Below are 27,803 nucleotides of genomic sequence, written 5' to 3' on the forward strand. Positions count from 1 at the left end.
ACTCATAGCAGATTGCCCTGCCTAGGGAGTGCTCACTGCACCTGCCTGAAAGAAAGGGGGCTCTGGGGAAGCCGGAATGCAAAGGGGACCCCTCCCTTTGCAAAGATGAGTGAGTGTTGTCCCCTCCTTCTCCTCCTTAATGTAACCCCTGACTGGAAGCAGCACAGCACCCCCTGCTGCTCAAAGGGGGACAGAAGGTGTAGAAAAAATTGCTTAGGTCATCAGGACATGAAACTGGTTTTTAAACTGCAGGTGCATTAGGGCTGCCAGGTGTCTGGTTTGCAGCTGGGATGTATAGTGAGAAGGGAACCTGGCAGCCTGCCGTCCGCAACTGGCCTCCACCACGGGGGAGGGGATATGGAAAAAGCAGCAGCTGCAGCTGGAGGCACATGGAGGCGCTGCTCTCTGCTCAGTGGCTGATGCCTGATAGAGAGCAGTGGCTGGCTTCCAGATCTGGCTCCAAGAGGTAGAGGAGGATCCGGTCTGCTCACCCCTCCCTCCCCCAACTGTTACTTGCACAAAATGTGGTCAGCCTCACACTCTAGGGACACCCACTCTTCTCTGTTTCTATGGCTCAAGAATTACCTTCCACTATAGGCACCCATCCTCAGCCTTCCATGGGCTCCGGCATAACCTAACACTCTGTGGGTTCGCAGGGTCTTTTATCCATGGAAGAGCCTCACACAGTACTATCCTATTTAACAGTCCTACAGTAAGACAGATCAACTTTTCCTGTTGGCCAAGCAGGATCAGGTCCGAAGCTCCCCCTAAGCAGCGCAGCTGTGCACTTTCCCATTAAGCCCCACTCATATCCCACTATTTTAATGTAATTTGGGCGGAATGAGGATGTGACTTCCTGCGTCTTAGCTAATGGCTGCTGCTCTTTCCATCTGGCTGCAGATGAGGGCTGTAGGCCTTACAACATGGCTACAGAAAAAGGCCTTGTTCTTACATTTACACTGCCCTGCTGTGCCCGCATTGCCCTGGCCCCTCACTATGGGGATGATCCCTGCTGAGCCCCAGGCAGGCTGCATTTTAGTTTCTCCCAGTCTCACTCTGCGAGCAGCAGGTAAGTCCCAGAAGAGGTGGGACTGAGCTGGGGGTGGGGAGTGGAGAGCGAGTGGTAGAGGGAGGCGGAAGAGCAGTGAGCAGGGGCGGGGTCTCAGGAAGAGGAGGGGTGGGGCTTTAGGGAAAGAGGTGGGGCAAGCAATTAAAAAGTCGGCAGTCTTAACACTGGCACAGGCCCCGCCTTTTTAGCTGTAGCCTGAACTACTGGGTGGAGGGGGGACTGACGTGGAGGGTTAAGTAACATTCTATCTATCTTCCACTTCCTCCCTCCTCACAATCTGCTGCTTCCTTCACGCTAGGTTTGACATTACATTTGTACAGGTCTTTCCTCTGGTCACCTGAGAGCATTAAGTCTGCCTGACTTCTCCTGCCCCAGGAGCCATCCTCCTCCGTGAGGCCTGAGAAATGCAGGCCATCAAGTGTGTGGTGGTGGGAGATGGGTATGTACCTTCTTTTGTGGTGGAGGGGGGGGCAAGAAGGGGGAAGGTTGGTTCTTAGTGAAATGTCACCTTCTTTGCTTTCGATTTCCTCTGAACGGCTTTCCCTTTTTCTGTCAGGTAGGGTGTATGGGGGGAGAGGAGGGGGCAGCCTGTGATGGAGGTTGTGCATTATGTCCGGGTTGGGGAAGGGCACTTTTCAGAGCAGGTGGAAAAGAGCCGCAGAAAGACAACCTATGTGGCTATTCTCCCCTAGATGAAGGTGCCCCCTTTACAGTGTCTCCTCCTCTGCGGCTATTGATGGTGGAAGGGGAGCCAGGTTTAAAATAAGGTGGGGGAGACTAGTTTCCCTTCTACTGGGCCACACCACACATGACTGGGGAGGGCACCGACACATGGTGGCAGTGGTGAATGGAGAGCGCTGTGGGTCCCCTCCTGTGGATCTGAGTTCCCATGCCTTCTCTGGGGGGGGGGGGGGGGTCCAAGGGGGCACTCTGGGGAATTTCCATGGATACAGCAGCAAGATGTTCCTTTCCCTTTTGCCGCTGAGGGGCACAATGTGCTCCGTCTGCCTGGGCTGTGCGAGGCGATGAAACCCAGGCAGCTGAGCATAGCATAATCACCTGATTTATCCACTGCTTGGGCAGCATGTATGTGGCCTTGCCAAGGCCTTCAAGAGCAGCAGCTTCCTCAGGGCAGTACCCAGAGGGCTGCTGCCCCTGGGCAGGGAAACAAGCAGCCAGGGCCCAGGAGAGTGTCTGTGAGACCGGAGTCACGTCTGGCGCTCAGAGTGAAGCCAGTTTCAGGCGGGGAGCTGTTTTGATGCTGTTATCTGGGGCAGATGAAGTGACATTGTTAGAGGCCCTGCACCCCACAGTCACTTCCTCCTTCCCACTGGCCACAGGAGGAAGTTTGCAGACAAGTGATTAAATTTTAGAAACCACCTCGGAGGCGGAGGCAGGGGCAGGCAGCAAGGGTGGAGGAAGGGCAGAGAACTACAGTACAAAGAAAACCCCAAACAAATATTGCTATGGGTCAGGAAAGTACCATAAAGATCAGAAACTAAGGATTATGGAGCTGTACCTGAAACAACTCGCACAGGAAACACCCTGGGACTAACCCCACAACTGCCCCCACCTCCTGTCCCTTAACCCTGCTAACCTCCAACACAACAGCAGTATTCTTCCCCAAAGCTCTACCAGCCCCAGAGCCCCCTCCAAAACTGCTATCCCCATAAACTCACCATAGCTCAATGGCTGTATCCCCGTAATCAGTCCCCAGCACAATCACCCGTAACTCTCCTTCCGAACTGCTAATTCCATCACTTCCTCCACTACTGGCACTCTGCTAACCTCAGAGCCTCCCCCACACCTCTGCTTTCCCTCCCCTCCGGAGAGCCTCACTGGCCCTATAAACCTCCCATCCCTTTCTGCTGAGAGGCTGGAGCCAGGCATACAGTGATGGAGAGTGTGGGAGAGATTGAGGAAAGGGAGAAGAGAAAGGTAGCAAAAGTAGAAAGGAGGAAATGTACGGGAGAGGCACAAGAGGCACTCCAATTCCTCCTGAGTCTGCACAATGCAGCAATGGGGGCTGTAACCCTGTGACTCATGCCTGCTCTCTCTTGCCCTCCAGGCCACCTTGCAGGGGCAAACACTAGGGCTGGGTAGAAAGTCTTAGAAAGATTTTGTCGATGAAATTGGCATATGCTAAGCAGTGACTCACGTATCCTGTGTGGAGAGAGCAAGCCAGCCTTCCTCCCTTACCTAATAACCAGATCTGATTTCTCATCAGCTTCTTGCAGGACTTCATGGTGCTGCCTCCCACCAGATCAGTATTGTTATCTCCATTTTACTGATGGGGAAACAGAGGCAGGATAAGATTGAATGACTTGCCCTACATCCCTTTAGCTTTCCTTGTTTGTCTTGGCTGTGATTCCTGGTCCTCTCTTTTTTCCTTCATAGTTGGTTCCCTGGCTCTCCACTATATATGGTTGGAAACTTTTCCATGAAACTTTTTTTTTTTGGACAGAAAATGTCAATGCATTGAGATGGTGTCTCGGGTCCACAATGAAATTTCTGGATACGGAGAACATGCCTTGGAGCACTCAGTTTGACTGTGGGGGACACAGGTTTAAATCCCTGCTCTCCTGGCATTTCTTTGTAGTGCCTTTGGCCTGGTCTCTCACACACTAGTTAGTGTCTTCTTCTCGTGATTAGAATGTGTTCCTGTTCTGCCCACCATGGTCCACTGAAAGCTGGGTGGTGGTGGTGCTAGTCACTTCGGAGTGTTTGTCTGCACAGCAAAGAAAAACCTGCTTGCTGTGGGGCTGTTTCATTGCTGTTTAGATAGCTGGAGCCCAGGCTCTGGATTCTGCCACTCTGAAGGATTGTAGAGTCTGGCTCCAGCCTAAGCCCGGAAGCCTACCTAGCAATGAAACAGCCCGACTCAGTGAGCCTGGCATGGGCCAACCACAGGTGTCTAGTTGCTGTGGTGACATACCCTGACATACAGGAAGTCAGAGTAGATGATCTGGTGGCTTTTCTGACCTTAAACCTTATGACTCTGTGAGATGTGCAGAGAAGGAGGGTGAAGAGAACTTTGACTGTCAGGAGCAGCCTCACTGCAGGCAGCCTGGCTCGGAAGTGCCATTTCAGCTGGAAGGAGTGTGTGGTGACTATGAGGCTATGTCTACGCTGCTGGCTTTTGCCGGCAGAGGGTATGCTAATGAAGCGCTCATTAGCAGTGGTTGCACTGTCATTTGCATATTCTCTGCTGATGCTTTTTGTGCAAGAAGTTTTTGTGCAAAAACAAGCAGTGTCGACGGGTCCGTTTTAAGCTGAAAACTCCTTTTGTGTAAAATCCTTATGCCTCAAAAAGGAGGTATAAGGATCTTGCGCAAAAGGGGTTTTTTTTGCGCAAAACAGACCCGTCGACACTGCTTGTTTTTGTGCAAAAACCTCTTGCGCAAAAAGCATCAGCAGAGAATATGCAAATGACAGTGCGACAAATGCTAATGAGCACTTCATTAGCATGCCCTCTGCCAGCAAAAGCTTTCAGTGTAGACATAGCTTGTGTGGGTAGGCCCAGGAAAGCCAACCTGGTGCGGTGCTCAGACACAGGTGTTATTTCCCTGGTACTGCCGTTATGTCCCAGTGTGGCATTAGAGGGCACTGTTCTTTTGGGGGGGGGGTGACATCTGGGCAGTTGCAGTCTGTTACCCTACATTTTCACTGCTGTATTCAAGGGATACATACACTCCTCCACTCCCTGTGGGAACCTCTGCATGGCCATGCACTGATAAATAGCTGCTGTGCTCCACCCCAGAGTAGCTGCATTTCAGCTAAGTGATCCCAGTGTAAGGACTGTCAAATGCCTTAACCTTCAGGCCAGAAGGTGCTAGAACAATGTGACATCTTCTCTCCTTCCTTTTCCCTCTTACACTCTCATCTGGTTGTGAAATGTTTAGATCTGGGGATCTGGATTCTCTGTTCTCCTCCAGCCCTCTGCTATGTCTGGCTTTCTGACCAGGGAAAGTGGATACTCCCCAGCAGGACTCTCATCAGTAACAGGTCCTGGGTGTGTTTTCTATCTCTTTCAGAGCCGTGGGTAAAACCTGTCTCCTCATCAGCTACACCACCAATGCCTTCCCAGGCGAATACATCCCCACTGTGTGAGTATCCAGCAGCCAGGGCTGGGGGGCCAGGCAGAGGGCAAGCGAGCAGGCAGAGGGACACAGTCAATGGGAGGGACAGCTCTCTATGCCCACAGTACTTGGTCAAGTCTCAACACTAGAAAAATAACTCATCTGGAGGCCATGAGGCTGTCTGGTATCTGGATTGGCACAGCCTTCAGTTCACCAGCTGTGAAATGGCCTTTAGGGTCCAGCTCCCTGGAAGACACAGGTGAGTGGTGCTGTTATACTACAAAGTAAAGCATCCTGGGAAGCTGCGTATAAATCACTATGCAGGCAGAGCGTGGAGCACCTGAAGCCCTCACCCTTTGGCATGGTCAATTTAAGCCAAGCTTTTGGCCACGAAAAGCCACCTCTCCTCAGCAGCCAGCCTGTGCTGCAATACTGTGTCCTCCCGTGTGCCAAATGCTGTGGCGTGCGTAGCTGTGCAATGCCTTTGACTTGCTGTGTGCCAAGCTGGTTTGTATCTAGGACCCCTGCGCTGTGTGCAGAGAGAGGCAGCCATTTTGTTCCCTGAGGCAGCCTGTTACAGAGAAGGCCTGCACACAGTGTGCTCCCTCACGGGGCTTTCTTTTTGGCTCTTTCCTTCACTTTACACTGAGGGCTTGTGGTTGTTCTCTGCAGAGGGAAAGGTATATTGCATACGTTCGGGTTGGGAGGCCTATATGGAGCACCCACATGGATGGCAGTGTTCCCTGAGCTATCAGTGAGCCTGTGTCCCATCAGGACGCCAGTGGATGCTCTGCTCCAAGACACGAGAGCTTCCCTGGCTGTAGGCACTAGACAGGGGTGGGCAATAAAACAAAAGCAGTTTGCAAGGGTTAATCCCTGGCAGGCTGCCGCCATTATATTTACCTGCGCCTTCGCAGGTACGGGCGATTGCAGCTCCCATTGGCTGCAGATCGCCATTCCCAGTCAATGGGAGCTGTAGGAAGCAGCACGGGCCAGGACACTGCTTCCTGCAGCTCCCATTGGCAAGGAACAGTGGTGGATGGCCAATGGGAGCCACAGTCATCCATACCTATGGAGGCACAGGTATATACAGTAGTGGCAGCCTGCCAGGGGCTAACTCTGGTGGACTGGATCTGGCCCACCCGCCATAGCACAGTTTGTAAGAGAAGGGGTACAAACCTTGGCACTCTCCTGACCAGTTCCAGTGGGGGCTTGGCAGGCCATATGGTGCAGAGTGATCCAGAGAAGGCAGATGGCATGAAACCATTGAAGACGGCAATCTGGCTTCTAAAACCAAAGAGTGCAGACCAAGGCTTAGGGAGCACAGCGCTGGAGCAGAGAGTGGGGAGGGCTTTGAAAGGGGGGCTTCGCAGGCAGGATGGAGCCCCACAGGCAGTGGGAGAAACTGGAGCTGGGACGGAATTTGGGACAGCTGGGCTATGGGGAGGGAGGTTGCGGTGGGGCGGGTGCAGGCACTCGATGAGCCCGCAGCCCTGAGAACTGCAGGACTGTGTGTATCTTTCCCCCAACATGTGCACGAGGAAGAGGTGGCCTCTGGCCATGGCCTCGTATCCGCTGCATGCTCTTCTCTGGCGTTTGAGGAATCGACTCCCTCTTTTTGTGTTGCAGGTTCGATAACTATTCTGCCAACGTGATGGTTGACAGCAAGCCTGTAAACCTGGGGCTGTGGGATACAGCTGGGCAGGAGGATTATGACCGATTGAGGCCCCTCTCCTATCCTCAAACGGTGGGTCACTCCTCGGTGCCTTTCTCCCCCTCTCATGTCCCTTAGTAACATGTCCTGCCTGTGCCGGAGGACTGGGACCTCCTATCTGCCCGTGATGGAGCTAGAGTTCCTCTCCGAATTTGCCCCTCTCTGAGAGCTCACCAGCCCCCCGAAGCCCCACCCCTGTTATTTATTTGCTGTGCATCTGGGGATCCAAAAAGGATGACAGGAGCATGGGGAATATTTTGGAGATCCAGCTACATATTGTATGGTATCATTCAGAATTAAGGTGTCCCTCTGAGGCTACGTCTACACTGCAGCCTTTGTCGGCAGAGACAATACAAATGAAGCGCTCATTAGCATTTCTCGTGCTCTCATTTGCATAGTCTCTTCTAATCCGTTTTGTAGAAGAGGTTTTTGCGCAAAAAACCCGCAGTATAGACGGGGCAAAAAACCCTTTTGCGCAAGATCCTGTATACCTGCTTTTTTGAGGAATAAGGGTTCTTGCGCAAAAGGGGTTTTTTTTGCTCAAAATGGCCCTGTCTACACTGCTTTTTTTGCATAAAAGCCTCTTCCACAAAATGGATTGGAAGAGACTATGCAAATGAGAGTTCAAGAAATGCTAATGAGTGCTTCATTTGCATTGTCTTTGCCGACAAGGGCTGCAGTGTAGATATAGCCTCAGAGAAGTAGAATGACTCAGCATATTTGCGAAAGAGGCATGGGGACTTTTGTGTCTTATTGTGTCCTGAGTGTGAGCCTGGAGGGTTCTGGGTCCATGAAACAGAGCTTCTTACCATTAAACAGAGTCTGACGGGTGAGGAGAGAGAGGGATGGTGGTATCCTGCTCAAACTCCAGCCACAATCACAGAACAGCTGGATGTATCTGCTAAAACAATCAGCAGTGAAATAGCTACTTATATTCATTATGACCATCAGTAGGATTCAGAGTTAACACACACCAGTGCTATTGCCCATGCTGTCTGGCTGCAGATTCAAGAAGACAACCCTGCTTCAGTTCACATTGAATAGGTTTCCTTCACAGTTTGGAAGGGCTAGAAACGTAGCATCTGGTTTGTTTGTTTTTAACTAAGGTTTACATTCTGAGGATATGTCTACACAGCAGTGTTATTTTGCAATAACTAACATTATTCCAAAATAACACAGTGCACGTCTACACAGCAAACCAGTATTTCAAACTAATAATAAGTCGAGCTGGAGGACTTCTTACTCCGATTCCTGTAGTCCTCATTTCACGAGGAGTATGGGAAGTCAAAGGAAGAGTGTTCTTTCTTTGACTTCCTGCTGTGTAGACAGCGCCAAAAGCTGAATTAAGTTATTTCAAATTCAGCTACACAATTGGCGCAGCTGAAGTTGCATAGCTTAATTCGACTTTTGCCCTGCAGTGTAGCTGTGTCCTGATGGAGCTGCCAGAGAGGTGTCGTTCTGAGTACCCACTTGGTCTCCCTTCTGCATTTATAGTGACTCATTTGAATCTGGCCCCATCTTGGTAGAAACCAAAATTGCCTCTGTTTGATGGTTGTTCGGTGATCTGTGGGAAATGAACAAGGGGGTGTCAATCCATTTCCTCACAGAGCCAGAGTCCACATCACAAAAGCTCTATGGCCACATTTATCAATGATCGAGTCCCTTGTTAATCATGTCAGTTGTTACCAAGATCTGACTGGCCAGGAGACCAAACAACCTTCTCTCCCCTCCAAGCAGCTCACAAATGTCAGGCTGGAGTTGCACCGATTGGGAGGGATGGAGGGAATGTGCACAGCGCTGCATCTTTTTTTTTTTTTGGTGGGGAGGAGGATAACAAGAGAGCAGGAGCTCCCAGGGTTGTCAGTCCAGCACCTTTCACTAGCCTGCCCCTCTGACGCTGGACAGAATGCGACAGGATGCCTACAGCCTAATCCCCAAATGCTGCTGTGTGCTTACAGGATGTCTTCCTGATCTGCTTCTCTCTGGTCAGCCCAGCCTCTTATGAAAACGTCCGTGCCAAGGTAAGAGCGTTGCGGCTGGCGTGACAGCATCTCTGTAGAGCGGTAGAGGGGCCCGACTTGCCACATGCGGCTCAAGGAGCCAGCGAGAGCCCTACGCACATGCAGCGGCCTTGGAAAAGGAATGCTGGTGCAGTGAGCATGGGCGGTAACAGCTGATGGATTATCTGGCTCCTGCAAGCTACTTTCCTTTGTGTCTCTCTCAGGAGTAGCTAGAATATTGGCCTCCCACAGCCTCTGGGTCGGCCCAAGAGAAATGAATGAACAAACCCGGCTAGATTCTAGGATCCACCAGCTGGGCTGCTCCAAGGCATGAGATCGGGCAACACTTGGTTCCCCGTTCCCACCTGGGTGCTTCCCCACTCTTGCCCTTTCACTGCTCTGGCCCCAGCAACTTTCCCTGCTGCAGCCTGCGAGTTCAGAGGGCATCTTTCAGCTGAGACCAACTTGGCACAGCTCTTATGCATGGGCAATATATGCGGGGCAACGGAGTGTTACTCCCCAACTGTCAGCTGCTATGTAAAAGGACGGGAAGCAGCGGGGGGCGTAGCCTGAGGCTGTTGCATAGCATTCTGCTTTCACCTCTTTGGTGGCCTTCCTGGAGGAAGGAAGTCCCACTGGGAGCTCCCTTGTCAGGGGCGTTGCCTCTGGACTGCACTGGAGAGCTGGTGGGAGTCTGGGCTGCAGTTGTCAACACGACCACATAGGAGAGCGTGGGAGGAAACTGATTTTATTTGGCGTGTGGGTGGGTGTGTCTTTCTCTCACTCCACCCTGCCCCCGGATCTCCACCTGCCTATAGTGGTTCCCTGAGGTGCGACACCACTGCCCCAGCACCCCCATCATCCTCGTGGGCACCAAGCTGGATCTCCGTGATGATAAGGAGACGATTGAGAAGCTGAAGGAGAAGAAGTTGTCGCCCATCACGTACCCACAGGGCCTCGCGCTGGCCAAGGAGATTGGTAGGTGAAAGGCCATATTGGCCAACATGCTGAGACTTCTGGGGGAGAAGAGAGGGGTTGCGTGTCGGCCGGCAGCCTGGTGTGTGCTTCCTTGGCACGGTCTGGCAGGAGAGGGGAGCATGGGATCCCAGGAAGCTGTGTAGGAGCTGCTACCAGTCACGAAGCCTAGCTCTGAGGGAGTCTGGAAGAAATGCCAAGGGCTATGTGCCAGGCTAGAGGGTTGGGGGCTCAGGAAGGGCAGGCCCGGCCTTTTCTTTCTGTGACACCCTTTGTGAGGGAATCCCACTCTCAGCACACTATCTTTCTGCTCCTCTTTCAGCCAGGATCACTGTCCCCCACCAGCGGTGCCTCCCCTGCCTCTCCTAGCTGGTCAGTCCCTGCTGTTAAAGCCAGCACAGCTCTGCTGGCAGAGCCCTCCTCCCCAAGTCCGGAAGTGGGAGGGACAACGAAACCTCTAACTTGTCTCCGAGAGACCCAACCGCTGCTTCCTCTTCCTGTCCCCGTGATCTGGGGTTCGTGCAAGCTCTGCTCCACCCTTTTTTGTTCACCTCTGAGCGCCTTTTGTTCATCTCTCTCTGCAGTACAGTATACTTTTCTGGCCTTGCGTAGCCCCTCAGCCGGAGGCACAGCTAAGTGAGAAGAAAGGGGAAGACGTAGGGGCACAGAATAGGGGGAAGTAAGGTGTATTCAGCTGGGATTTCAGAGAAAGGGGGGCTAGTCACAAACACTCACCCCCCAACTAAAGCTCATTATCCACACAGCCACCTCATTCTCCCCTCTCAGAGTGGGGATGCTTTCAACTTCACCGACCTGGCCTTATATCTTAACAGCCTGACCGGAGCTGGGGATCCATCACATTTGTCTCACATGGCTGTGAAGCAGCTTTTGCATGGCTGGGCCACCTCAGTCCCTCTGCACCTCAGGGGTTCCTGACTGCAACATGGGGCGGATAGCACTGCCTTACTGCACAGGAGTGTTGTGGGGGGTCAGTAGGTTACAGAGGGCAAGGGGCTCAGCCCCTGCAGTGAGGGGGGCCGGAGCAGACAGACAGAGACAGAGGGATGCATGTGTTCTGGCTGGCACCGGCCCCTGAGATTCATCGATGGTGTCTCTTCTGGGTGAGGACCCTTCACAGTAGCAGGGCCTTCTGTTTTTACCACCCTTCCCCCACCCCCAGTGATGGTGCTGTCTTTTCTCCTGGCAGATTCTGTGAAATACCTCGAGTGCTCGGCCCTGACGCAGCGCGGCCTGAAAACAGTGTTTGACGAGGCGATCCGAGCAGTTCTCTGCCCCCAGCCCACCCGACCAAAAAAACGGGGCTGCAGTCTCCTCTAGGGTTAGGTGAGAAAGGGCTCTCCTCCCTTCCCGTCCCCAGGCTATCAGCCCTAAGGGGACTGATCTCTGTTGATAACCCCTCACCCCTTCTCTCTCTGCCAGGGACCCTGATTCTGCCAGGGGTAGCCCTCTGCCCTGAAGAAAGACCCCTTGGAGGACTCCCCTTCCTGCCACACCAGTTTCCTTCTGTACTTCCTAATTTTACCCCAAAGAGAGGCTGCTGCTGCTGGCTTCTCCCATTGGGACTCCAAAACTTGCCTTTGAGCAGGAAACCCAGTAGTTTGTGTGTGGGGGTGGGGGTGCTTAATCCCCTCCCCTTAAAAATTGACTCACCATGCAAAGAATATTGCAAAAAGTCCCTCTCCCTACATTTGTCCTGCTTGGCCACTTCCCACTGCCCATCACCAGCAGCCTGGCTTATCTGCCCCTTCACATGCCTTCCCCTGCTCTTCCCACTGTGCACAAGGCAGCAGGGAGGCTGGAGAGTGGCCAGGGGGAGGAGCTGCAGCCGATCTGGGCCAGGTGAAGGAGAGAAAAGGCTCTCCTCTCTCCACAGCTCAGCTAGTGGGGTGGAGATGCCAGGGTGGAAAGTACGAGCTGGCTTTACAACTGCCTCCCTTTGTTCTGGGCACAGATTCCAGTCCCACCTCCTGGCTCACTCCCAACACTTGGCTCTGCCGATGCAACAGGAATTGAAGATTTCAGCACTTGGACCTTGGTACTACTTGGTGGTCACAGCGCTTGTTTGTTTCTGCTGCCTAGAAGGACCAGCGTGGGTCTGTAGAACTAGTGCATCCATTTGCACAATTTCCCTCATTGTGTTCATTTTTTTTATTGTATCCCTTTGGCATATATGGTCATGCCAATTTTCTTTCACAATTTGATCTGAGGAAGAGGGTCTGGCCCTCGAAAGCTCCTCACCTAATAAACCATCTTGTTAGTCTTTAAAGTGCTACGTAGTCCTGGTTTTTGTTCCTTGTTCCTCCTGTCAATTTCTGGGTAGGCAATGAGTCAATAAACCTGACTGTACCCTCCTGCCATGGGTGTCCTGTGTCCCTTCTCTGGCTGGTATGGATCCCTTAGAGTACGTGCTAATACTGTCTGTCAGAACTCGCACGGTTCCCCCAAGACACACAGCAACCTAGACACGCCGTCCATTATGCCTACACTCGGGCATCCCCTGGCACGCACTCCCATCACCAGACACAGCTTCCCACTTCAAAGTAGGAATAAGACCCTCCGGAAAAGGGCACTTTTTCCGGAGGATCGGGGCCAGTGTAGACGCTCTTTTCCGGCTTTTTTAAAAGCCGGAAAAAAGCGGCAGACATTTTTATTTAAATGCCGCGGGGGATATTTAAATCCCCCGCGGATTTCCCTACGACGACTGGTGAAATTTACATGCCCCTTCCGGAAAAGGGGCCAGTGTAGACGTAGCCACAGAGAGGTAAAGCAGGAAAAGGTGGGGGGCGGGAATGAGTCACCAACCAAGGCAAATAGCCCACGAGTTTCTGAAAACCAATAGATGAGAGCTGGCCCAGCAGGGCGATAGAGTTCCAGCTGCCAGCACCTGGATGACTGATTCACTGCAGGGGCGCTGGGAGCCTTCGCAGCTGCTGCGACTAGGGAAAGCAGCATCATGTGATGGCTGTTAGGGCAGATTCCAGAGCATTACTTCTCTCAAGCAACCATACATCGTGGCTCACCCAGGCTTCCCTTCTCCATGCGCCCCCTCACCAGGAGCCTCACAGGATGGAGAAGGGCTCAGGACAAAGCAAATGGTAAAGAAAACTCCAAAGGCAGTAACGGGCTGGACTGAACCCCCTTTCCTCTCTACAACACAAGCCTGTGTTTGAGCTCCACAAGTCCTACCTTGCTTCAGGGAGTTTCACAGGTGAATGCTGGCAATGGCCAGTAACAGAAAGGGTTAAACCCTGGCGGTGGTGAGTTCCACAGGTTAATGTTGGGCAGTGCAGAGAAGCAAAGCTCACCTCAGTGACAGCCTGTGGCACTATGTTTCATGCATCAACCCCTGATAACATTCTGTGGCAGTGGGCTCCACAGGTGCCTGCAGTGTGAGGCTGTGAGCAAGGTGGCAGGGCACAATTCACAGCTGGTCTGAGCACGGTAGGCACAATTCAGTGGAATCTGGCCTCAGATTCCTGGCACATGCATCAGAATGGGGTGGAGGAGAGATAAGTGCCAGAATCTATCACCAAACTCAAACGTTCAAAACTCCTCATGAGTCAGGCCCCCCAAAATCCTGAGAGTGGCTTAAAAAATCGGAGGCCCTTTCCCAGGCTAAAAGTGTTGACAGAAAAAGTTTTGGAACTAATTAATCCATTAAACAAAGGCTGGTTCACACCCCTGAGTGACACTGCTAAATGGATCTACATTTTAGGTATAAACCAGGCTTAAGGCAGTATTGCAGCCCAGTTGGCACAAAAAGGTTCCAGCAGAGCCTGGAACTGGGCTCCCAGTCTGCAGGCTGCAAGAATGTTGGGAGGGGTTATACGTCCTTTATAGGCCAGGATTAGCATTAAAAAAGACCTTGACAAATTGGAGAACTGGTCTGAAATCAACAAGATGACATTCAAGAAAGACAAGTGCAAAGTGCCTCACTTAGAAAGGAAAAATCAAATGCACAATTACAATGTAGGGATTAACCGGCTAGCGGACAGCCCTGATGCACAGGCTCTGCAATTATAGTGGACCACAAATTGAACAGGAGTCAACAATGTGACACAGTTGCAAAAAAAATTCCAAATGTCATTTGGGGGTGCCTTGACAGAAGTGTAATAGAGAGGTAGCCATGTAGTCTGATTTTGCTAAAACAAAAGGAAAAACTATGCAGCAGAAATGGTGTGTGTAAGACATGGGAGGTAATTGTCCTGGTGGGGGCCTCAGCAGGAGTAGTAGGTCAAATTCAGGGCAGCACACTTTAGGAAAGATAGGGACACACTGGAGAGAGTCCAGAGAAGAGCAACAAAAATGATCAAAGGTCTAGAAAACCTGATCTCTGAGGGATGGTTGGACGAACTTCAGAAAAGAAGGCGGAGAGGGACCTGATAATGTGAAGGGCTGTTATAAAGAGGACAGGGATCAGCTGGCCTCCATGTTCCCAGAAGGTAGGCCAAGGAGTAGTGCAGCAAGAGTGCAGCAGGGGAGAGTTAGGTTAGATATCAGGAAAAGCTTGTGAATGAAAAGGGGGGTTCAGCTCTGGAGCAGGCTTCCCAGGTAGGCTGTGGAATCCCGTCACTGGAAGTTTTTAAGAGAGGCTGGAGAAACACCTGTCAGGGCTGGTCACTTGGCCCTTCCACAGGGGACTGGACTTCATGATTTCCCAAGGTCCCATCCAGCGCTACGTTTCTGTGATTCTACGGTCCGCCTATGGAGTTGCACCCTTTCGTATTGGGTCTGATGCGACCTTGGGTGCTCAAATACTAAAGGGGGGGAGGGGGGAGTGGCAACCAGCAGGATTTCAGAGGCTGAGAAGGAGGGAAAGGGGCCCTCAGAGAGGAACAGGAAACAAAGAGAAATCTCTCCATGACGGAAGTGAGGAAAGGCGCTGGGGCAAGAGAAGCAGTTAGTGGGAGGACCTCAGTAGGAAACATGCTTAGCAATGTGGGGTTATTGCTTTTATCCAGAAAGAGGTGATTGTGCAGGGGGGCTGGATTTCTCCCCTTGCCACTAATCCCTTTCTGTGCCATAGATCAGACCCCAGGTCACAAAGGGGTGAGGTGGGGAGAGAGGACTCAGTCCCTAGGAGAGCTTCAGGGAAAGGGGATTGTGCAGACAGGTAGGAGATGAGAAGGAAGGAGCCCTGCTTCCCCATTCACTCACACTTGTCCTATGGGATTTGCTTGTGGGACAGAGGAAGGGAGAGGGGTGCAATGGAATCTGGGGTTCACCCCCCCAGACCCTTTTAAACACCAATGTGCTGTGATGGTGATGAAGCCCCAGTTGTGCTTGTCTAGTGTGTAAGCTTCTCGGGGCAGGGAAGGGCTCTCCTGCATGTCTGTACCCTTCATCCCATGCAGCCCTATAGAAAACTTCTCCCTAGAGTGCGGGGCTCAGCCACCTGCTCCATGCAACCTGCCTCCCCTGCACTGCGTTCTCACAGTGCACAGCCACTCTCTGCTTCTCTCCTTCCCAGCTTTTGCTCTCCTCCACTCCCCCTCATTCTTTCTCCCTCTCTTGCTTGCCCTCCGTCACCATCTGTCACAGCCGCCCCCTCATTCTCCTTTTCTCCCTCCCTCCCCCCCCCCGTCTCCCTCCATCATAATCACTCTGGCCCTCCCCTCTTTTCCTTCTCCCTCCCCTACCATTCATTCTCTCTTTCTCTCTCATTCTCCTGCTCGCTCTCCCCCCCTTCCACCTCCCAAGTCTCTTCTGATTGGCTAGTGGGATCATTCCTGGGAGTAACTGACACACTTGATCTACCTAACCCTGTCCGCCAAGCCCCCACTTCAGCTGATGGAGAGCTGGAGAGGGGAGTCCCGGCTCCACTGAGCAGAGCTGGGTCTAGTCCCTGCAGCAGGTAAGCTCCAGAGACCAGATGGGAGAGCGTGATCAGGCAGATGTGGCAGTGCTGGAGGAAGGCAGGAAAGTCCCACCAGCTCTGGAGCTGCAGAAGAGGTGAGGGCAGCAAGCGACTCTGGAGAGAAGTGAGACAAGGGATTTCGGCCCCACGAGGACTCAAAGCACACAGGGATTTCATTGCTCGGGAATTTCTTTTAAAAGGGGAAGAAACACTATGACACACATTCTCCCGGCGCGTGGAGGAACATGTCAATCCCGTTGACGCGTAAGTACCAGGCAGATCTGCCTCCTCTTTCCGTCCTCTCCTCCAGACGCTGTCATGTGCAGAAGTTGGCGCTGCAGCCAAAACAGAACCTGCTGCTTCCTGTGCTCTGCTCTGTTCCCACAGACTGGGGGCTGGCGATGGCCATGGGATCTCTACCCATGCAGGGAGTGAGAAAGTCACAAACTAGAGGAGGAATGAAAGGGTGCAAGGCGAGGTGGGAGGGATGCAGAAGGTGCAGGAATCTAGGGGGGTGTTATGTACATTGCTTAAGGGAATTCTAGCTGGATTTCCCATCACTTACCAAATGGATCCATTCTCTTTTCCACTGACAAAGATGGGGGAGAGGAAGGTTTCTTATTCCTAAAGGCTTTGGATTTCTTGGCTGAAGATAGGAACTGGCATTTAACCCACAAACAATCCTCACCTCCCTGGGAGACCCCAATCCCTAAGCATAACACACTCCTACCATTGTGACTGTTTATTTGAATTCCTCCAGCACTTAGCGCCTCCATCAGGTGCCACAGTACGAAAAGTCTGGGTCCCAAAGGGCTTATGATTTCATACCCCAGGCATCTCCCAGTTGTTTCCTCAACCCCACTGAGTCCACCACACCTGCCCCCTCCCCCCTCCTCAGAGGTCCGGCTCCAGCCACACTCCCATGAGGCTCCGTGCCTGCAGTGCTCTCTCAGATCCCTGCTGCTCTCTATGGGAACTTACAGTTCTCCGTTCCTTACTTCCTGCCTTAAGCCTCTCCCCAGCCTCTGTGTACATCTATACAGCACACTAAGCATGGGCTCCCATTCAGGTTTGACCCCAAGTCCCCATCCAGCCATACACAAATCAGCATGCCTTGGGCCAAGGAGCATGCAGGACCTGGTGGGTCCAAGCCGAAGTCCCACTGGGCCTCAGGCCCGAGCCTCGTCATTCAGCTATGTGGAGGCAGCTCAAGCTGCAGACCTGAGCCAGGAGTAATGAATTATGGATGTGTTGGCCCCACTACAAGACTCAGGCTCAGCGATTGTGGAACCAGGCCTACAATGCAGCGTGGCTAAAGTGTGGGCTTAGAAACAGAGTCCACAAGCCTGGAGATCTGGGCTTTACTGTGTAGGGGGGCCCCATCAAGCTACCTGGCCCCATGCCTGCTACTTCTCTGAAAAAATGCACATGTATGTACATTACTGAGATGGCTCTGGGAAAGCATGGAAAAGAGCTCAAAGAATCATGGAAGTTAGAAACTGGAAAGGACTGAATTATAGAACCACTGGGTTAGAAGAGCTCACAAACGTCATCTGGTGTAATCCCCTGCCAAGTTTGCTATTCAGTCCCTTTTTCCCAGCCAGCACAGGGCGGCCCCTTGCAGTGTATTCTCAGGGCTTTGCCTGCCTCCTGTTAAGTGGCCCAAGTGATGGGGCTTCCATTGGTGGGTCATTCCGCAGCCAATAGACTTCACCGTCAGGAAACCTTTCCTGTTATTCAGCCTGATTTTCCCATTGTTCAATTTCATTCCCTTACACGCTCCTGGGACTTCCCTAAACAATTCAGCTCCTTGGGCATTTCCACTCAACCCCTGTCATAAACCAGCAGCTCATTCAATGCAAGAAGGACAATGTAAAGAGGTCCCACCTATGTGTGATAGAGCCTCAAAGCAAAAGGTGCCCACTGGAATGCAGATACAACAGCGAGTGTGATACATGTGAGGCACAGTGGTGATCCGAGGAGGCATCTCCGTGGGGCTCGTCAGAACATGTTCCAATAGAATAAGAACCAGCCCAAACCTCAGCCTTTGCCTGAGGCTTCCAGAAATTTGATTAATTTTTTTTTTTTAGATTTTTAATATCAGATCTTTGCACGTCCTGGTTTTGTACAATTTGAAAAACACAATGAGGGAAAACAGTTCTCGGTGTATTTCTGAGCTGCTGGAGGTGGTTAAGACTAGAAGTCATGTTCTATGAGACCCCCAGCCATTGCTACTAGAGAAGAGAAGCCGGGCTAAGCTTTGGAACTTGAGGGGTCTTATGGGCCCAAACCTTCGAGTGAGACTAGGGTGAAGAAGGTGCTGTCTATTCCTGAGGCTAAGCATGCATCCTTTCCATGCAAGTCCTCCCCACTTACAGATGGCTATTTGAGGAGATAATCAGGCAGCAGGATCAATACGCCAAGGGGTGACAAAGGCATGAGGCTGCCATTTAACATTTCAGAAGGTCCCTTCCAGATCTCTGATCATCTAAAAGCATCTCAGACATGCCACCATACATAGACTTCCCAGTGTAGCTTGGGGCCTGGGACTGTGTCTCCAAGTTTTGCCTGGGCTTGGCTGTAGCTCCCTAACCCTATCCCTAACCCTAACCCTGCCCCAAAGAGATGACAGATGAGAATCTCATCCCTTCCATTCCCTGTCCAACCAGTGCTATTGTCAGTGCAGAGCTGGCACACACACAGCAGTCTGTTTGTTCAGGGTTTGCTCTGAGCGAGCGAGTGCCGTTTCCATGCCAAAGCCTGGTGTGATGGGCATCAAAAGATTAAGAGGGCTTGACGCTTGTTTTGGTGCTATGGAGTGGTAAAGGCAGGGGTGGCCCCTTCCATTAGCAGGCTGGATTCGAGCAGGCTGGGAGGTGCTGGGGTGCAGAGAGAGCTAGAGCAGACGGTGTCTGGATATATAAACCCACCTGCCTCCAATGGGAACATTATAAATATTCCTTCTCCCCCTTTCTTCATGTGTAGGGATGGTGCAAACCTGCCTCTCCCTCTCCCCGGGCACTCACCCAAGCCTCTGACATTTGCTCAGGACTTCAAGGGGATTTTGCAGGTAGTGGGGGCGGACAAGAATGTCATGGCGACTTTCAGTGGGATCCAGTCCAGTTGCTCCAGCAGCAATGATGATACAGACGGCACATAGGTACCAGACAGTCAAGGGCTGGGGAAGGGAAGGGGTTCTGCTGAGGGACCTTCCCTGGGAGCTCTTCCCCAGAATGTAAATAAGGAACATGCTGCTGAGCTAGAACAAAGAGAGTTGAGCATACACGAGAATCAGGCCACTGGAGATTAACTTCACCACCCCCTGAGCCATTTGCACTAGGAAACAGAAGCCTGTAATTGCTCCCTTGGGTCTTTTCCCTGGGAAGTCCCTTGCTTTATTTCAGGCCATTTTCCTGTTAGTCTCAATCTCCCAATGGTCATTCTTAAAACAGCTGGTCATGTCTGACATTCTCTCAGCTGCTCTAGCGACTCCGGAATCTGAACCCCACCCCCATCTCCTTCCCAGCTGTGTCTGTGCCCACATGCCATTACGTCTGTCCTTTTACATGTGGCTTGTTTGGCTCTGATTTTTACAGTGTAAATTCCGTTTTTCTTCCTCTCCTCCTGCCTCCAACTTTCCAGCTGATCTTCTGCTCGATCCTTCCTCTGCCATGGACTCTTCTGCTTTCACCTTCCCCACACCTGTGGCTTCGGAGGAGGGGAACACCTCCACCAGCTGGGCAAGTTCCATCCCAGGGAACCTATCCACAGCTGCCAGCCCTGGCATGGATGTCAGTGGAGTCCTCATCCCCCTGGTCTACCTCATTGTCTGCGTGGTTGGGCTGGTTGGGAACTCCCTGGTCATCTACGTGGTCCTGCGCCTCTCAGTGAGCGAGTCAGTGACCAATGTCTATATCCTCAACCTGGCGCTGGCGGACGAACTCTTCATGCTGGGGCTGCCCTTCCTGGCTGCACAGAATGCGCTGTCCTACTGGCCCTTCGGCTCCTTCATGTGCCGCCTGGTGATGGCTGTGGACGCTATAAACCAGTTCACCAGCATCTTCTGCCTGACTGTGATGAGCGTCGACCGCTACCTGGCTGTGGTCCACCCAGGGAAATCGCTAAAGTGGCGGACAGCCCGGGTGGCCAAAGCTGTTAGTGCCACCGTGTGGGTGCTGTCGTCAGTGGTGGTGCTGCCCGTGGTGGTGTTCTCCAACGTCCCCCTGGGGATGAGCACCTGCCATATCCAGTGGCCCGAACCAGCTTCTGTGTGGAGAGCTGGTTTTATCATCTACACAGCCACACTGGGCTTCTTTGGGCCGCTGCTGGTGATCTGCCTCTGCTACCTGCTCATTGTTGTCAAAGTCCGGTCTTCTGGCAGGAGGGTGCGGGCCCTTTCGTCCAAGCGCAAGCGGTCAGAGCGCAGGGTCACTCGCATGGTGGTCACCGTGGTGGCCGTCTTCGTGCTCTGCTGGCTGCCCTTCTACGTGCTCAACATCATCAATGTGGTCTGCCCATTGCCAGAGGAGCCGTCCCTCTTCGGGGTCTACTTCCTCGTCGTGGTGCTGCCCTATGCCAACAGCTGCGCCAACCCCATCATCTACGGCTTCCTCTCCTACAGGTTCAAGCAGGGCTTCCGCAGGGCCATCATGAGGCCGTCCCGCCGCGTGCAGAGCCAGGAGGTGGTGGCACGTCCCCGGAAGAAGACTGAAGATGAAGAAGAGGAGGAAGAGGAGGAGGAAGAGGAAACGGTGGAGAATGGTGTCAGTAAGATTGCCCAGAATGGCAATGGCGGACAGGAACATCCCCTGACCAGTGGAGCAGCAGGAGGCAGCGAGCAGAAGCCACTCCCGGAAGAGCCTGGGAACTGTGATAAACCCAATGCACTCAACATCAGTTACTTATAGTGAAGGGGTGGGGGAGGCTCTGTCCCTCTGTCTCTTGGACAGTCCAGCCTGTACTGGGGGGGTTGTGGGGGCTGCAGTTGTGCACAGCAAGGCACCAAGGCCCAAGGCTCCACCTGATGAAGGGGAGAGCTGGAGGAGTGTACAGACGGGCAGACATCATGGGAAGACCTGTGACTTCAGACATCCCTGTGGGAGGGGAAGGGCAACAGCATCTGGGTGGGCCTCGAATCGGGGACTGGATTAGGGTGTGTGGCAGGGTAGGAGCTTCAGAGAGGAGTCCAGCACTGAATCCCCCTACAACCAACATAGCGCACGGTTGCTGATTATTCTATTGTTCTTGCTGCCAAGCTGTCCATGGGGACCATACACTCGGAGGCAGAATCATGGGGACAATTCTTCCACAGCCTAACCCCTAGAGCTGTCTTCCCCTCCCTTTCAGCTGCTCTAGTATCCCTTGGGGACAACTCCCCACCGCCTATGTGACCTGACACCATCTCAACCGCATGAGATATCCTGGCTCTTTAGAGGGCTCTCATGTCCCAGGTGCCGACAGATGTGATTGGGCTGGTTTAGAGCAGAATATGAGACATGTCCTTCGCCATCTCTTGATCCCAAGGGTTTTACTATGGTATTATTATGCTCTGATGGATGATGGCAGCAGACCACAACGCCATGGGTTGGGGGCAGTGCAAGCTGTAATTTTCACCACCCCTCTCCATCTTATTGTGAATAAATGCAAAGATTTAGGACTTTATGAACAATTTCAAAGGGTCAGTCTGTGCGCAAGTACGATTGTGCTGGAAGGATGAGGGCGTGTGTGTGAAAAATGGGAGTGTCCGTGGTCAGATCACTATGGGGGACTGAGGGGTAATTTTTTTGTGAACACGGTAACACCCATATAGGTGTATGGTAGGAAGTTGTGTGTGTGCTTGTGCATGAGTGTGTCTTCAGGGGTTTGGGACTGGTTTTTCTGCATGTGTGTGCGCGCACAAGACGTTTGTACAGGTGCAGGGGTTGATCTTGTCTCTAGAGGGGTATCTGTACAGGTACAGGGGGTTGATTTGGCTCTGGCAATGCCTGTGGGGTGTCTGTGCAGGGGTGGGTGTGCATGGGCAGGAAGGTGGATTTGTCTGCATATTTGTGAGGGCGAGGTGGCTGCAAATAGGGTGTATGTGTGAGCGTCTCTCCTTCTGCCTTGCTTCATTCCTGCAGACTCTGTCAAATGCCTCTCCCTATACCTTAAACTTTTCTATAAATGCAGTTGCTAAGCTACAATGATCAGAAAGAGCAACTTTAATCCAGCTGAGCCATCAGTAGGGATCTGGGCACCTTCCACCAGGGGCGACTTTGGGGAAATGGAGGGGGGTGGGGGCGGAGAGTTTAAAGACCAGTCAAAAGGAGAGCGTGCTCCAAGAGACAAGGCAATACTTTGCAGGTTTAGGCGAACCATGTCACTCGGGGGGTAGAAAAGCTCAATGGGCATTTCTGCAAGGGAGGGGCAAGCCTGATGGACTAGCTGTGTTGTCTTAGGGAGCAGCCCCGGGACCAAAACAGCAGAACAAGATTTGAAGCAAACTGCCAAAGGAGAAAAAGGCAGCGGGCCTGGTGAAGAAAGGCAGCTTTAATGATGAGACCAGTAGTCCAATGAAATCACATCCATGAGGAGATGTAGAAGCCACATCACTTAGAATCAGTATGTAGCTAAATGAGAACTTGATGGCCAGGGATACCCATGCCCAGGGAAAGCAGCCTGGGTTGGGCAAGGAGTTTACTAGGGTATCTGTCCTCCAGCTGGGCCAGAGCAGGATTGTCAGGGAGAGTTAACGATAGATATTGGCCCAGCTGTTCTGTGGCTCTTCTCTCTATGAATGGGGGTTGGTTGGGGTTGATCCCCCGACTCTACAGTTCCAACACTGGCCTCTCGGTGAGTAATAACCCTCCTTACACCCCAGACCCTCCTTTCTTCTCCCTGAATTTGGTCTCTTGGTACCAGGCAATCCATGAGTAAGGCAAATCCCCACAAATCCCCTTTTCTGACTCCTGAAGCACACTCCTCCACCCCCCCTTGTGGCAGCTATTGCACATCTCTCTCTGGTGAAATGCAGTCCCTTTGCTTGGCCGGGGAAGGTGTAAATAGATCATGGGATGTGAGATTTCAGTGCCTTAGTCTCTGATCTCTTGCCTTGTAAATCACTTGTTGTAGTGGCTCTTCATGTCTCCTCCTTTCTCCTGTACCCCTGGAGACTCAATCCGTACGGAGATGCTCTCTCACGGCCTCTAAGACAATCTATAGTAGGAGCAAACCCACAGTGGCTAGGCCAAAAAGGCCATTCCGATTGTGGAAGGAATTCCCACCGTCATCTGGTCACCAGCAAGAGAAGAGATCATGGGATCCCTACAGAATTATGAAGAACTTCCAGAGCTCCCATCTTTGACAGGGTGCAAGAGGCAACAGACACTGGGGAGGAACAGGCCTCGATCCCCACAATGCTAGATGCATTGCAAATATGACCGTAATTAGGTAGATGTCTTGATCCTGCTATTAGATGGCATCACAGCCAGTAAAAGGGAATGCTGGGTAATTCTGGAGCCGAGTAAACCACTGGAGGATGTAGTAAAGTATTGGCATTGGCCTTCTGGGAAAGGAGGCAGCTGGCGGCTTATTCCAGAGCAATGAGGAGCGAGTGTGGCAGCCGGGAGAGGATGCAGCAGGAGAGTGGCAGCTCAGAGTACATTGGGAGCAGACACGAGGGTTTTCCATTTCTTCTTAGCTTGGCTACATCACTGCTCTAGCTCCTGCCTTAGGGGGATGGGGTCCCTGGCTGTCAATCAACTTGTTAATGTGCGAGTCTCCTTGGCCATAGAAAGAAGCCCTTTCAGGCTGATGAAGGGGAGCTCACAGTCAGCCTCTGCAGCCCCCTCTGCTACAAGAGATCAGGAATGAACCCTCAAAGACATTTTTGCTTGCAACACCCAGGTACAGAAATGCTAGTCTGCTCAGCCCCACAGGCAGGAGGACTCAGAAGGCTGTTGATCTCACTAGGCTGCGCCCACTGGAAAGGCAGCTCTTCTGCTCCCACAGTGGAACTGGTTGAAAAATGATATATTCTGGAGAATTGTTCATCAGTTTTTATTTTTTCAAGGTATTTTGTGGAAAATTGCAACAGGTTCTAAATTTTGCATGGAAACAAGCATTCCCTCCCACGCTTTCTGTCTCTCCCTCTCTGTCCCCCCCTTTATTCCAACTGCAAAATATGGGGGATAAAGAGGGGAGAAAACAAATAGAAAATGGAAATGGGGGAAAAATCATGTTTTGTCTTTTTTCCTCAGAGTAAGAAAAATAATGTAATACCAAAAATCATCTGCAGAATTGTTCCTTGTTGAGGAAAAGGCTGTTTTTATACTGTCCCTGAGTCCCACCTACACCCTTACTCCTGGTGAGTTCATGACTGCAGTCTGCTTGTGGAGCTGTGTGTAAATGGCATTCATGTGATTGGCCCCGTGGAGCCCTTCTGATTTATGTCCTGCAGTGGGCTCTGGGAACAACAGGGGCTGAAGTCATGCACAGCAGCTAGTAGAATTCCGGACGTGTTCAGGGGGATTTGTTCTAATCAGACGTGGAAATGGATTTTTCTATTCTGGCAGCACAAACACTGAGATAAGGGTGCCATCAAACCCTCTGCCACACAAAGGGTTTCATTCTTAGCACGTACAGACCAGAGCTGCAAGTCTAGCAGAGGCCACAGTGCTTCCAGCCGCCCCTGCAATGCCTCTCCCCTGCTTGTTTCTAATCACAGGCAGGGTGCTTATAAATGTAAGGACCCCATGCTGCCAGCTCTGAAAGAGTGTGTGTGTGTGTGTGTGTGTGTGTGTGCACATGCACACACCCAAAGGTAGTATATATTGAAAGCCAGACTTTGATTACTGACCTTGAAAACATACTCACAACACAGCACCCTATGTACCTTCACAAAGCCAAATACAGTTGGCACCCACACAACCACTGAGTTGTACTTGATGGCTACTTGACCATAACCTGCTGCTGCAACTTCTTTGAAGAGAACTTTGCAGAGATGAAAAGGGCCATGGGGGAGGGGTGTCAACCTGACTGAGGGTAGAGCACAGTACAAGGCTGTGCTGCTTACACAGCCTGCACTAAACGTCCTTGGGTGTTGTCAGGAAGCCATTGTTACCATATGATCTGTATGGTAAAACAGTGGCTCCGGTGAGGTGAATGGCAAACCTACGCAGGGCACATGGCATGTGACTTCGCTTCAGAAATGTTTGCGAACATGGATCAAGGCTGCAGGCTGGAGGTGGTTTCTAAATAGCTCTTGATGCACGGGAACCAAACAGATAAAAATGCAGAGATGTGAACAGATTAGATGCTCCCTACTCTCCTGGGGATGCAGACGCGAACTGAAACCTTTCATCTGCTTGAACAAGTGGAAAATATGCAAATATTTGCTCATGAAAACTTAGTGTTCTTTGCCTTGCGAGGCAAAAGATATGCAAATGTCCACATAAGGCGCCCACCTCACACAGAACTCACACCCAGACACACAAAATACCCAGCACAGACACACAGCCCATCTGAACACACGGACACTCAGCGTAATGTGTACCGTCTAATATGTATACACTTTGCCTGTATGACACAGCAGCAAACCCAAATACATATATACAGATGCACACATATAAAACACACGTGCATGCTGATTCATGTCTGGCAGCTAGGCAGGCATTTAGAAACAGTCTTGCAATACATCCCGTTCCCTTCATATGGCAATATATCAGGGTCTCCTGTCAAGTTAGGAGCAAGGGGCTGTAGATCAGACTGGAGTATTGGAAGACAACTCAGTGCTGGTTGTCAGCCAGAGGTGCAGCTGCACTCGTCTTTTCAAGTGCTGGAGTAGGCAGGGTTACATTCCTTGGGCACCATGGCTTCATCCAGCATGCACTGCAATAAATGGTAGTCTTCCCCTTGCCCTTAGTGGGTTTGGGCTGGATGCCATGTATGCCATTGCTGCCCTTCCTGCACAGAACAGGGCCCAGGATGTGCCAACGTGGGCAAGGCTTGGAGTAGAGGGGGAGTCTGGGGCTTTAGGTGCTGTTCCCTGTTTCATCTGCAGAGGGAGCTATTTGCTTACATTGGCCTCATGCTGCCTGGTTGCACATTCTCCCTACTCCTGTCCAGTTTACCTGTTACCAATCCCCCTTTTCCCCCTCTCAGAGCAAACAAATTTGAAGGGGAGGGAGTAAGGGTGAACTGATCCCAGCACATGAGCTACCCCCCCCCCCCAGTCCCTTGCAGACAGTTCTTAGTGGTGGCCAAGCTAACCCCACCGCCTGTGCTGCTTGACAAACAGCATGCTGAAACCAATGGCAAGACTCCCTCTCCTGCCAGCAGGCTTTGGCCGAGGCCCTTGGTCATTGAGCTACGAGTCAGGCCTGCTCCAGAGTCTGACAGGCCAGTGGAGGGAACTGCATGGGTTAACACTGCCTGGGGGGAGGGGGCACCATTTTGCTGGCTGACCCAATCCGAGGGAGTAAAGAAGAAGAGCTTCTCCTCAGGGTAGGAGTTGGGTTATTTTGTCCAGCAGAAGCGGGGTCTCCTCACCCCAGGGCACCCAGTGCTGGGAGGGCACAGTCTCCTCCTCTCAGACAACGTGGCATTTTGCAGAGCATGAGCATGCTGGATAGGCATGAGGTGAATGGGAAGCAAGTCATGTGACATATTGGGACCCACGTGTGAGTGGCTAGTATTGACCAAACAGCTTAGATGGGAACCCAGACCGGCCCTGCCCTCCAGCCATCCAACTGATTCCATCTGAGAGACCCTTTTATCCAGGTGTCCTGAGCATGCTTCATGCTGGGGTCCTGCAAGCGAGGCACCACAAATGCGGCAGAAGCCATTACCATCTGTGCACCATGAAGCAAATGTCATTGGGCTTAACTGGTAAAGAGGAAGAGCAGAAGCACACATCCACTCAGGCAACTCCTCACATTTTCCCAAGGGGTGTTAAAATCCTGCATCTGCCCTCCACAGGACATGGACTAGTTTGGGGCTCACGTTCTTGTCATTTCAGGCTCCATCCCTCCTGAGGCTGATGTGTGGGTGTCACTGCATTGGGTACAAAGGGCACTTGGTTTGCAGGGTAATGAACCACAAGCCTCTGGGGGGGCTACAAACATGTATTAATTTAGCCTCACAACACCCCTACAGGGTAGGAATTAGGGCTGAGATGATCAGAGGTGACTAATGATCTGAGTGTCCAACCTGTGCTGCCTTAAAGGGGTCTGGTTATCAGAGGACAGGAGCTCAGCACCTCCTTTATGTTGTCTTTTAGGCACCTAAAATCACGGGATACTTTTCAATATCTTGGCCTATCGGCCCATTTCACTGAAACCACAAGAACATTACTTGCCTATAACAATGAGTCAGAGGCAGAGTTGCGAAGAGAACAGAAAATTGTGTAATAGCTCCCTGTATTTTTGTTAGTCTCTAAGGTGCCACAAGACTCCTTGTTTTTATTACAAATCACTCACTCCTTTCCAGACCAGAGCTGGCTCTGCTCTCAAGGAGTAAGCCCTGCTCTAAAAAGAGAATCAGCTATTGAGTTGAACAAGTAAGGGGTGGGAGGAGGTAGGGAAGGAAGGAGATTGCTCAGCCTGGTACAGTCCAGAGTGTGTGGGGGAGGAACTTACAAAGGACCAGACCCTCCTCCAAGGCAGGACAGAAAAAGGCAGTAATTACATAAGAGCCTTGGCCAGCAGCTGCTTTCAATCAGCTGGGTCTCCTCTCACCCTTTCCTCTGGCAGTGCTAACAAGGAGCAGCTGAGGATACACGTAGCTCAGTGCAGGACCTCTCTTAAGGGGTTCAGAGGGAAGGGGTTCCCCACCTTCCACTCACACCTCAAAGCACTGGAGAACAGCAAGGGGTGGAAATAGTAAAGCCACTTAATGATAAAGGTTTAGTGGCTGAGGAAAAAGAAGGAAAGGGCTATTTGCTTGCCTCCTCATAGGCACAATACCTCTTGCCTTGAGAAACACCCAGTTCTGCTTAGTGGCTGTGGAAAATGCAAGGAAGTGGGGGGATGGAGAAGGGGCTGCGATTGGGCCAAGAAGGGGTCAGTAGAGGGGAAAGGAGGGGACATTAGCCCTTCCGGAGGGGCTGGCA

The 27,803-nt window shown here is 51.9% G+C and overlaps 2 protein-coding genes across 4 annotated transcripts; both read left to right on the top strand.

Annotated features, from left to right (window-relative positions):
* Positions 1-1,266: 1,266 nt before the first annotated feature.
* Positions 1,267-12,127, top strand: RAC2 (Rac family small GTPase 2). Of its 3 annotated transcripts, none has more exons than XM_006118914.5 (7): positions 1,273-1,508; positions 5,104-5,175; positions 6,778-6,895; positions 8,821-8,883; positions 9,681-9,840; positions 11,045-11,181; positions 11,278-12,127. In XM_006118914.5, the coding sequence occupies exons 1-6, from the start codon at positions 1,474-1,476 to the stop codon at positions 11,173-11,175; spliced, it is 579 nt and encodes a 192-aa protein (XP_006118976.1). In that variant the 5' UTR covers positions 1,273-1,473; the 3' UTR covers positions 11,176-11,181; positions 11,278-12,127. The 3 variants fall into 3 exon arrangements, with proteins under 3 accessions (XP_089637526.1, XP_006118976.1, XP_006118975.1); XM_006118913.5 differs by having other exon boundaries at positions 1,274-1,508; positions 11,810-12,127; XM_089781400.1 differs by lacking the exon at positions 11,278-12,127 and having other exon boundaries at positions 1,267-1,508; positions 9,681-9,844; positions 11,045-11,120.
* A 134-nt stretch (positions 12,128-12,261) lies between these two features.
* On the top strand, positions 12,262-27,737 carry SSTR3 (somatostatin receptor 3). The gene is made up of 2 exons (XM_006118912.5): positions 12,262-15,979; positions 19,358-27,737. The coding sequence occupies exons 1-2, from the start codon at positions 15,961-15,963 to the stop codon at positions 20,620-20,622; spliced, it is 1,284 nt and encodes a 427-aa protein (XP_006118974.2). The 5' UTR covers positions 12,262-15,960; the 3' UTR covers positions 20,623-27,737.
* The last annotated feature ends 66 nt before the right edge of the window (positions 27,738-27,803 follow it).

The sequence above is a fragment of the Pelodiscus sinensis genome, chromosome 1 (genome assembly GCF_052426305.1).
Source record: "Pelodiscus sinensis isolate ZL-2025 chromosome 1, ASM5242630v1, whole genome shotgun sequence".
NCBI lineage: Eukaryota > Metazoa > Chordata > Testudines > Trionychidae > Pelodiscus > Pelodiscus sinensis.